The sequence below is a fragment of the Dendrobates tinctorius genome, unplaced genomic scaffold, assembly GCF_039654945.1.
Source record: "Dendrobates tinctorius isolate UK_male_01 unplaced genomic scaffold, ASM3965494v1 ptg000133l, whole genome shotgun sequence".
Lineage (NCBI taxonomy): Eukaryota > Metazoa > Chordata > Amphibia > Anura > Dendrobatidae > Dendrobates > Dendrobates tinctorius.
Window position 1 is genome coordinate 48,457,332 of NW_027361801.1, and position 12,004 is coordinate 48,469,335.

The 12,004-nt window shown below is 44.6% G+C and overlaps 1 protein-coding gene across 3 annotated transcripts in view; it reads right to left on the minus strand.

Moving 5' to 3' along the window:
* IL1RAPL2 (interleukin 1 receptor accessory protein like 2) overlaps nt 1-12,004 on the minus strand; it is a 1,414,847-nt gene that overhangs the window by 38,567 nt on the left and 1,364,276 nt on the right. For all 3 annotated transcript variants that reach the window (XM_073543629.1, XM_073543630.1, XM_073543631.1), the window contains one exon: nt 306-476. In XM_073543629.1, the coding sequence (XP_073399730.1) occupies nt 306-476 (171 nt within the window). The remainder of the gene's footprint in view (nt 1-305; nt 477-12,004) is intronic.

Genomic DNA, 12,004 nt, shown 5'->3' on the forward strand with positions numbered 1-12,004 from the left:
ACAATAAGAGTGTTACACACCTCTGTTTCAGGGCAATTCACAACAATTTGATTTGCTGCAAATCAAAATTTTGAGAAAAAATTGTCAATCTTAGTGAATATGAATCTTAAAAGATTCCATAATCTCTGGTCATAACATAAGCCCCATGGTGTTTGAATACATCATATTTTTTATCACAACAATTTCTAAATGATTGACCATGCAGATGTCATATATACAGACACGCATATAGCAAATATTGTTTTTTTATTTTAAAGACACAAACCTTATATAAAGCTAAGCAAAGAAATCTGAAACAAACTTACTCCCGCTGGGGATCATGTCCCTGTCTGGAACGAAAAGCTTGTATCCATAATGTTTCTCTAGGATGTCAGGAAGAATTTCTAGTGCAAACTGTTCCTCCTCCTTACTTTCATGATCTAATGAATCCGGATCCACTTTGGTATATGAAAGATAAGCATCATATTCCTTGTTGTCTTTGGAAGAAATCAAGAGATAAAAAAATTTAGCATTCAGTGTTCAAAACAAACATTTGTTTGCATTGTTTTGCTTTTTATTTACTTGTATCTTGTATAGTAGACATCTCTACTTCTATTAATGTGTGACCGCATGTACGAGTAATGGTTCACACATGCAATCCTTTTAGTCATCCATCTAGGTCTACTTATCAGTTTGACTTCACTGGAAATGAGCTTCTAGTTACCCCTTAATGACCGCCAATACGTATTTTTACTGACCTGAGATATAAGAGAACAGCATCCCCATACAGGTGACAATCCAGCAGCTGTCGACCATACACTATAGCTGACAACTTGCTGCGTCAGCCACGATCAGTGTTGGCACCATCCATATCTGTTTAACCCCTTAGATGCTGCTGTCAATAGTGACTACATCATATAAATGGTTAACAGAGTGTGGGGGCTTACTCTTTCTTTCTTTGGCATCCTGAGATCATGATTCTGTGGTCCTGATTTTTGCCGTTGCAATTCACGGCCAAATAGCGGCCTTAGAGTCTGCCGGTTATAGCGGCCTGTTCAGAAGTCAGCGACATTTAAGTGGTAAAAATACATTTTTTCATTCCTGCCGTGCCACTTTACATTCTTTCCTTAACATCACCTGAAGGGTTAATAAAATACCCGATAGCAGTTTTAAATTTGCAGGGGTTGCTGTTTTAAAAATGGTATCACTTTTGGAGATTTTCCAATGTATAAGACCCCCAAAGTCACTTCAAATCTGAATAGGTCCTTCAAAAAAATAGGTTTTGTAAATTTCCTTGAAAAACTTAACAATTACTGCTACATTTTTAAACCTCCTAAAAGGCTAACAAAAAAAATATTTTACAAATGGTGCTTATGTAAAGCCGACATGTGGGAAATGTTATTTATGAATGTTTTTGTGTGGTATGACTATCTGGATTAAAGGGATAATCATTCAAAGATTGAAAATTGCAATTTTTTTTACATTTTTGTAAAATTTCTGATTTTTTTTTATAAATAAACACAAAAGATATAGAAATAAATTTACCATTGAAATAAAGTACAACGTGTCATGAAAAAAATCTCAAAATCATTGGGATCTGTTGAAGCATTCCAGAGTAATTACCACATAAAGGGACATTGGTCAAATTTTAAAAATTTGGCCCCGTCACTAAGTGTATGAAGATTCTGCACCAAATCATTGAGTTTTTGTTGTGGAAATTCTGTGGATTTATAGAAGATTTAATCCCTTGAGGTGTGTTAAGATCTTCAGCATAAATTGATATATTGCAATTCTCAGAGTTGGTCAGCTAACACGGAGATATTTTTCCAAAAATGAATAGGTATTCATTCTTTGCAAATTGCAAAACAGAGTGATGAAAAGTGCTGGGTCTTCCTTTCCACTATTCACACCACTGTTTGTTGCATGTTGCAAAGTATAATTGCTTATGTTCTTGTATATTACTCAGCCAATTTAATTTGGTTGTCCAATATTTGTGCTGTTGTGCTCAAAGTATGTCTGCATTTTTTTCTTACGAAACCATAATACGCCACATCATTAAGTCCCCCACATGTGCCATTAAACAACCCCCATTTACGAGACCAATTAGCTAGTATAATTAGGACCACCTCTAAGTTAATATGTGTTCTTGGAGAACAGTCATGGTGGACCTGTCAACTACACACTAGGTTAGACAAACATGAGGCATTTTACCTAAAGCTATATGACTCTAAGCCCAGTGAGACTTAGCATTTGATTAGGTCCTCTTGAAGGGATTTTCAAAGAATGAGATAAAATAGGGTCCTTTAAATAATTAAAACTGAAGCACATCCTAGTCATGTGTCAGAATGGGCTGCAGACTGAAGAGACACAGCTCGTGAGACCTGCGTCTCAACTGACGAGAGCTGTGCTAGATATACCCCATCAACAGACGTGAGCATGGCTGTGTTATGTGAAGAAAGGAGGAATTAGTCCTACCAGTAAATGTATTTCCAAGTGTCCATTATGACAGCACATCAGGAGGCAGTCATTCTCATCCTCTATAGGGACAGGAAAACACTGGAGGGCTTTAATAGCCACTCTCACCCTCACCCACCAGTGTCTTTACCAAATACTATACAAGGGGTGGATGCAACTTAATTTTATTGAATTTTCTTCTATCAATGTTAGCTTTCATATATGTACAAGGAATTCATAGGAAGGAATGTAAGGGTGTTGTCATGATGAACTTCTGGAAATACAATTACCATTAAAGATAGAAATAATTCCTCCTTTCCAGGATGTCCCTCCTGACAGCACACCAGAAGAATACCAAATGTAATAATTAGGGTGGAACTACTGCCTGGAGGACCTTTTTCCGAAAGGCAGTCTAATGACTAGACAAAACATCCCCTTGTAATGTCTGCAGAAGGTATTTAGTCTGGACCACTTTGCAGCTCTACAGATTTTGTCCACTGAGGCTCCTGCTTGTGCCACCCATGAAGTGGAAATTGCTCTTGTTGAATTTACATCTTCCAGAGGTGTTTTTCTTTCCGAGGAGTATGCCATACAGATTGTGGATTTAGCCTATCTAGGCAGAGACAATTTTGAAGCCTTCTTGCCACCATTTCTTTCCGCGAATTGGATGAAAAGGTTTGAATCCAGTCTCACTTCTTGGTAGCCTCCATATATTGCAGCACTGAATCATAGAATCATAGAATCGTAGAGTTGGAAGGGACCTCCTGGGCCATCTGGTCCAACCCCCTGCTCAAAGCAGGATTCGCTAAATCATCCCAGTCAGATGTCTGCCCAGCCTCTGTTTGAAGACTTCCATTGAAGGAGAACTCACCACTTCTCGTGGCAGCCTGTTCCACTCATTGATCACTCTAACTGTCAAAAAGTTTTTTCTAATATCTAATCTGTGTCTCCTCCCATTCAGTTTCATCCCATTGCTTCTAGTCTTTCCTTGTGCAAATGAGAATAAAGATGATCCTTCTACAATGTGACAGCCCTTTAGATATTTGTAGACAGCTATTAAGTCTCTTCTCAGTCTTCTCTTTTGCAAGCTAAACAATCCCAAATCCTGCAACCTTTCCTCATAAGACAGGGTTTGCAGACCGCTTGTCTAATGTCAAATAATTGAAATAAACATTCTTTTTGATTCCTAGAATGTTGGAAAAAGGAGGGCAGGAGAATCTTCTGATTCAAGTTGAAATTTGACACAACCATCTGGAGAAACTTTATGTCTGACCTGAGAATTATGCAGTCCTCTAGCACCTGGATGTAGGGATCTCTTACAGATAACGTTTGAATCTCCTACACTCTTCTAGCTGAAGTGATGGCTACCAAAAAGATTGTCTTCAGGAAAGGCATCTTAATGCTTATTTCCTCCAAGACTCATAAGGGGCTGTGCAAACAGCATTGAACACTAAAGTTGTGTCCTAAGGGGGTACAGGCTTCCTTATTGTGGTTCTTAGTTTGTGAATTGCCTTAGAGAATCTGGCGACCCAGGGATAATTGATTAGCCAGAGGGTAATTGAAAAAGATGCTCAATAATAAAATCTGGACCTTTATTGTATGGGGCTTCAGACCCTTATCTGATCCTGACAGTAGAAAGACTAAGATTTTTGGAATGTTTAGATGGGAGGTATTTATGTCAGTTTCCCAGTATTGAGAGCAGAATTTCTACCAAATTTTTGCATCTATGGCCAGGGTTACCGGTTTCCTGCTGCCTTGATTGTAGAAATTACCTGGTGTCAGAGGCCGAGTCCTCAGGATGTGCCTCTCATGATTCTAGCTGACAGGTGCAATAATTTAACATTGTGATTCCAGATGGGGCCCTGGCATAGGAGATAGTCTCTCAAGGAATGTGGGAGAGGGCCATTTTTGGTCTTTTTTCTGCAAAACCTTTCTTTTTATCAGAGGCTCTCACTAAGATCTCATCAAGTACTGGGCAGAACATCTGCAGCCCTGAGAAGGGAAGTGAACATAGCTCATTCTTTAATGGTTGTCTCCTGACTAGGTTTTAAGCCAGATGGCCAGCTCAGCTAAATTTAAAAAAACATTATACCTGGAGGCTAATCTAACTGACGCAACTGCCATAAAACCTGTTTCACCATCTTAAGCAGTAGAAGAGTTTCCAATATGGCTTCCATTTTTTAATTGGTTTTCCAATTCATCAATCCATAAGTTCATAGACCGGGCCATGGATGTGGCAGTGACAGTCATAGCCAAAAATTTTGGTACCCTTGAAATTGTTGCAGAAAATTAAGTATTTCATCCAGAAAATTATTACAATCACATGTTTTGTTATGCACATGTTTATTTATTTTGTGTATATTGGAACAGCACAAAAAACGGAGAATAAAAGGCAAATTCAACAAAATTTCAAACAAAACCCCCAAAACAGGCAGGACAAAATTGTTGGCAACCTCAAATTAATATTTGGTTGCACACCCTTTGGAATAAATAACTGCAGTCAGTCACTTCCTATAACCATCAACGAGCTTCTTACACCACTCAACTGTAATTTTGGGCCACTCTTCTTTTGCAAGCTGCTCCAAGTCTCTTATATTTGGAGGGTGCCTTTTCCCAATAGCAATTTTAAGATTTCTCCACAGGTGCTCAATGGGATTTAGATCCAGACTCATTGCCACTGCAGAACTCTTCAGAGCTTTGTTTCCATCCATTTCAGGGTGCTTCATGAAGTAGGTTTTGGTTCATTGTCCTACTTGAAAACCCAGGACCTGGGACGCAAACTTAGCTTTCTGACAATGAGCACTAGAGTTGAGCGACTTTTGGTTTTTTAGGGTCGCGTTTCGTTTCGTGAAACCCGACTTTTCCAAAAGTCGGGTCGAGCAAGATCGTCCGATTATAGGGAAAAGTCGGGGTCGTCCCGAAACACGAAACCCAATATAAGTCAATGGGGAATAAAAGTCGGCAGTGAGAGGAGGACAGGAAACACACCAACAGTGCCCATTTGAATGCCAAAAGCATCAATTCTTCTTACTTAAGCTTGTCAACCTTAATTAACTTCATAATACAAGTTACGCACTGAAAAATGGGGGTTATTTGGCTACAGACTGTGGGGGGGAGGGCTGGCTCCAGGTTTTCATGTGCCCTGGGCGAAAGAGCGCCCCTTTAACACATACCACAACTCATCATGCTCCGATACGGCAGAGAAATAGCGGTATAGTACAATGAAAAATACCTCACTTTTTACATCTCATGACGAGGCCCATCTATTTCTCCATACAGAATCATTGGTCCCATATAATGTTTGAAACAGTATATGATGAGCTCCACATAATGCTACAGTATATGTTGGTCCCCATGGATGAAGCTCTACTGTCTTATGGGCCCAAATAATGCTCCAAACATAATGGGCCCCATTTCTAATGCTCTAGTGTATAATGGGCCCTGTAAATGCTTCTCCAGTGTCTGATGTCCACCTTTGGAATGTTCCAGTGTATGGTGGGCCCCATCTATCATTCTCAGACGGTGTTAGGCCCAGTATGGATTGCACGTGATTGCACAAAGGTTAGAAAGGGTACCGTATCCCAGATAACATGTATGGATAGCGTACACATTCAAAATATATGTCTCAGGAGGCAGGCTCAGACGGTGTTAGGCCCAGTATGGATTGCACGTGATTGCACAAAGGTTAGAAAGGGTACCGTATCCCCGGATAACATGTATGGATAGCGTACAAATTCAAAATATATGTCTCAGCAGGCAGGCTCAGACGGTGTTAGGCCCAGTATGGATTGCACGTGATTGCACAAAGGTTAGAAAGGGTACCGTTTCCCCGGATAACATGTATGAATAGCGTACACATTCAAAATATATGTTTCAGGAGGCAGGCTCAGACGGTGTTAGGCCCAGTATGGATTGCACGTGATTGCACAAAGGTTAGAAAGGGTACCGTATCCCCAGATAACATGTATGGATAGCGTACATATTCAAAATATATGTCTCAGGAGGCAGGCTCAGACGGTGTTAGGCCCAGTATGGATTGCACGTGATTGCACAAAGGTTAGAAAGGGTACCGTATCCCCAGATAACATGTATGGATAGCGTACACATTCAAAATATATGTCTCAGGAGGCAGGCTCAGACGGTGTTAGGCCCAGTATGGATTGCACGTGATTGCACAAAGGTTAGAAAGGGTACCGTATCCCCGGATAACATGTATGGATAGCATACACATTCAAAATATATGTCTCAGGAGGCAGGCTCAGACGGTGTTAGGCCCAGTATGGATTGCACGTGATTGCACAAAGGTTAGAAAGGGTACCGTTTCCCCAGATAACATGTATGGATAGCGTACACATTCAAAATATATGTCTCAGGAGGCAGGCTCAGACGGTGTTAGGCCCAGTATGGATTGCACGTGATTGCACAAAGGTTAGAAAGGGTACCGTTTCCCCAGATAACATGTATGGATAGCGTACACATTCAAAATATATGTCTCAGGAGGCAGGCTCAGACGGTGTTAGGCCCAGTATGGATTGCACGTGATTGCACAAAGGTTAGAAAGGGTACCGTTTCCCCAGATAACATGTATGGATAGCGTACACATTCAAAATATATGTCTCAGGAGGCAGGCTCAGATGGTGTTAGGCCCAGTATGGATTGCACGTGATTGCACAAAGGTTAGAAAGGATACCGTTTCCCCAGATAACATGTATGGATAGCGTACACATTCAAAATATATGTCTCAGGAGGCAGGCTCAGATGGTGTCAGGCACAGTATGGATTTGACGGCCCAGATTACACAGCGGAGGAGCAGGGAGAGGTAAAGATTGCAAATGCTGGGGCCCTGCCCAAGCAAGGGGGGCCCACTCGTGGGCGTCGGTACTGGCACTGGGCCCCTCATAGTACAGCGGTGTGTCTGACGGCGGGTGTGCACCACCACCGTCAGAGACACTTGATTGCACTATGAGGGACCCTGTGCCAGTGCCCGCGCCCAAGAGTCGGCCTACCCACCTGTCCAGGGCAACGGCACTCGCACGGTGTCGTGCGCTAGGTGGTGACCCCGGCCATGGGGGGGGAGGCAGCACAGTTAGGGAGTTTTAGAAAGTGGCATATGTTGATGTTGGACATTCAGCTGATGCAAAAGGCGAAATAGGTGAAGTCCCAGGAAGAGGTGGACCAAAGCAAGCCATTTTTCTGTCACCCTATGTGTCATCAGGGGAAGGTGGGACAAAATCCTTGGAAACCCATGCGTGGTTAATTTTAATGAAGGTTAGATCATCCACATTTTGGGTTGACAGACGGGTCCTTTTTTCTGTCAGGATTGATCCAGCTGCACTGAAGACTCTTTCCGATAGCACACTTGCAGCTGGGCAAGCGAGCTCCTGTAAGGCATATTGGGCCAATTCAGGCCAGGTGTCCAGTTTAGCGGCCCAATAGTCAAAGGGGAATGACCTGTGTGGGAGAACATCGATATGGGAGGAAAAGTAGTTTGTAACCATAGTTGACAACTGCTGTCTCCTGTCACTTTCCATCGATGCAGTATTACCAGTTGTGTGAGCGGTATTTGAAAAATCAGTCCACAACATTGTCATGAAACCCCTGACTCCAACGCCACTTCTGCTGTGTGCACCACGAACACCTCTGCCAAGCTGCCCCCGGCCCGTACGGCTCGTGTGAGAACCATCACCGCTGCTGTGTGCTGGGAATGCCTCAAGCAACCGATTTACCAGAGTTGCTTGTTTATTAGCCAATATTAGGTCAAGGTTCTGCTGTGGCATGATGTTTTGTAATTTGCCTTTATAGCGTGGATTCTGGCCAACCAGTAGTCGTCATCGTTCATTATTTTGGCAATGCGGGGGTCCCTTTTTAGGATCCGCAAGGCATAATCTGACATGTGGGCCAATGTTCCCGGTGTCAATGATGCACTGCGAGTGCTGGGTGGAGGAGCACTTTCTGGCAAATCCACATCCCTCCAGTCACGCACAAACCCTGTACCAGACCTTGCCACGCCAACATTTTCACTTGCCCCACGAGATGCATCCTCCTCCCCTAAGTAATCATCCCCATCATCATCCTCCTCCTCCTCTTCTTCCTCCACCTCGTCCAGGAGAGGTCCCTGAGCAGACAATGGCTGAATGTCATCAAGGATTCCCTCCTCCTCTTCCTCCTCATCAACATTGGCTGCAGACGCCTGCTCCTTAAGGTGCGTCAAAGTTTGCATGAGCAGACGCATAAGTGGGATGCTCATGCTTAGGATGGCGTCGTCTGCGCTTACCAGCCGTGTGCATTCCTCAAAACACTGAAGGACTTTACAGAGGTCTTTCAGCTTCGACCACTGCACACCTGTCAACTCCATGTCTGCTCTCAAAGTGCCTGGCCGTGTATCCTCCCACAAATGCATTATGGCCTGCCTCTGCTCGCACAGCCGCTCCACCATGTGCAGGGTGGAGTTCCACCTTGTTGCAATGTCGATAATGAGGCGGTGGTTGGGAAGGTGGAGCAATCGCTGCAGCTTCTGCATACGAACGGAATGTACAGGCGACCGGCGGATGTGCGCGCACAGTCTTCGCACCTTCTGGAGCAGGGCTGTTAACTCCGGATAATTTTTGAGGAAGCACTGCACCACCAGGTTCAAGGTGTGAGCCAAGCAAGGTATGTGGCTGAGTTTTGAAAGGGCTATGGCTGCCACAAAATTACGGCCGTTATCACTAACTACCTTGCCTGCCTCAAGATGTACACTGCCCAGCCATGACTCAGTTTGTCGCTTCAAGTACTCGGCCAGCACCTCGGCGGTGTGTCTGTCGCCCAAACACATCATCTGCAACACAGCCTGCTGACGCTTTTCACTAGCTGCTCGATAGGGGGACACATCGTGTGCAACAGTGGCAGCTGCAGATGGAGTGCTCGTACGACTGCGCTCTGTGGACGAGCTTTCGCTTCTGGAGGAGGAGGAGGAGGAGGGTCGAACACCTACAGGCAACTGTTTCCTATACCGTGGGCTAGGCAGCACTGTCCCACCACCGCTGTCCCCTGTGGACCCTGCATCCACCACATTAACCCAGTGCGCAGTGATGGACACGTAACGGCCCTGGCCATGCCGACTGGACCATGCATCAGTTGTGAGGTGCACCTTTCCGCTCACTGACTGCTTGAGTGCATGGACAATGCGGTCTTTCACATGATGGTGGAGGGCTGGGATGGCTTTGCGAGAGAAGAAGTGGCGACTGGGTAGGTCATAGCGTGGTACTGCATAGGCCATGAGTTCGCGGAAAGCTGTGCTTTCCACCAACCGAAAGGGCATCATCTCAAACGAGATTAGTTTGGCAATGTGGGCGTTCAAACCCAGTGTACGCGGATGAGAGACTGAGTACTTTCTTGACCTACTCATAGTGTCTGGGAGGGTGAGCTGGACTTGAGAGCTGCATATGGTGGAAGTAGCGGTGGACAGGGCGGACTGAGAGAGGGTTGATGATGGTGATGGAGTTGGTGTTCTTTCTGATGGCCTAGAATCATTCTTTCGTTGATATAACTGTGGGATTCCCTGACTGCTGTGGCCTTGCAATGACACCTCAACATTTGCTGCTGTGCTAACCGGTGGGCTTACAGTGGGGGAAACAATGTAGCGTTGCTGACTACCTTCCTTGTGATCAGTTGCACATGTGGCACTTGAGGTTTGGTGTTGTGTCCACGCTTCCAAGTGCATGCTGGTTAAATGTCTAAGCATGCAACTGGTATTCAAATTTTTCAGATTTTTCCCTCGGCTAAAGGTCTTTGCGCACTTCTTACAGATAACCTTGGCCTGATCATGAGGATTTTGGTCAAAAAAGTGCCACACTGCACTCTTCCTACTTTGGCAGACATTTTGCGGCCTAGCACGCTGTGATCTTTTGACCCTCTGGACAAGCTGTCCAGCAACTCTTTTGATGTTTGGAACCTGTCTTTGGAGTGCTCCGGGCCTGCCAGATAACAGCTGTTGCGATGTCGATGTCTGCTGTGGATGCTCCTCATCTGAGCTATTGGAAGCAGCACCCTCTTCCCCCAATGGATGCCAATCTGGGTCAACAACTGGGTCATCCATCACCTCCTCTTCTATGTCATGTGCACCTTCCTCTGTGTCACCGTGTATGGTGGTATAGTGTGCGGGAAGGGGCACCTGAGTCTCATCAGGGTCAGAATCTGGCTCTGTACACTGCGAGGACAATGTAGTGCTCTGAGTGAATGTACCAGCAGAATCATCCATCAGCGGCTGTGCATCAGTGCACTCCATGTCAGATTCATCTTGGCCTGGGTAATTCACCATTTCACTTGATAATCCAGGCATGGTATGTGAAAACAGCTCCATGGAGTAATCAGTAGTATGGCCTGCGTCATCCTTCAATCTTGGTTGGGGTGAAGGACACAAGGAAAGGTGTGGTTCATGAACATGAGCCTCCAATGACGACTCAGTGCTTTTACTTTTTACAACTGAAGAAGAGGAGGCGATAGAGCTGGAGGCTGAGTCAGCAATGTAAGACAAAACTTTTTCCTGATGCTCTGGCTTTAAAAGCGGTTTGCCAACTCCTAGAAAACTAAGCGTTCGAGGCCTTATGTAGCCAGACGATGACGCAGGCTCAACACCTCCTGCATTCGGTCCTATTTTGCCCTTGCCACTACCATCAGATCCACCACCAACACCATCATTACCAGCTGCCAACCCCCGCCCAATTCCACGGCCTCTTCCACCAGCCTTCCTCATTTTTGGTAGAAATGTAGACAAAATCCAACAAACTATATAGTAATGTAAAACAAGGTACAAGGTGTCTATAGGACAGGGGAGATTTTGAATTTCTGCAGACACTTGTGGACAGTTTTGGATTGTGTGAGGCCCACTGATTTCTGAGCGCTATGTCACAGGCTCGATGGCACAGCTGTGACAAAAGTGACGAGAGGATAAGGGAGATTTTGAATTTCTGCAGACACTTGTGGACAGTTTTGGATTGTGTGAGGCCCACTGATATCTGAGCGCTATGTCACAGGCTCGATGGCACAGCTGTGACAAAAGTGACGAGAGGATAAGGGAGATTTTGAATTTCTGCAGACACTTGTGGACAGTTTTGGATTGTGTGAGGCCCACTGATATCTGAGCGCTATGTGACAGGCTCGATGGCACAGCTGTGACAAAAGTGACGAGAGGATAAGGGAGATTTTGAATTTCTGCAGACACTTGTGGACAGTTTTGGATTATGTGAGGCCCACTGATATCTGAGCGCTATGTGACAGGCTCGATGGCACAGCTGTGACAAAAGTGACGAGAGGATAAGGGAGATTTTGAATTTCTGCAGACATTTGTGGACAGTTTTGGATTGTGTGAGGCCCACTGATATCTGAGCGCTATGTCACAGGCTCGATGGCACAGCTGTGACAAAAGTGACGAGAGGATAAGGGAGATTTTGAATTTCTGCAGACACTTGTGGACAGTTTTGGATTGTGTGAGGCCCACTGATATCTGAGCACTATGTGACAGACTCGATGGCACAGCTGTGACAAAAGTGACGAGAGGATAAGGGAGATTTTGAATTTCTACAGACACTTG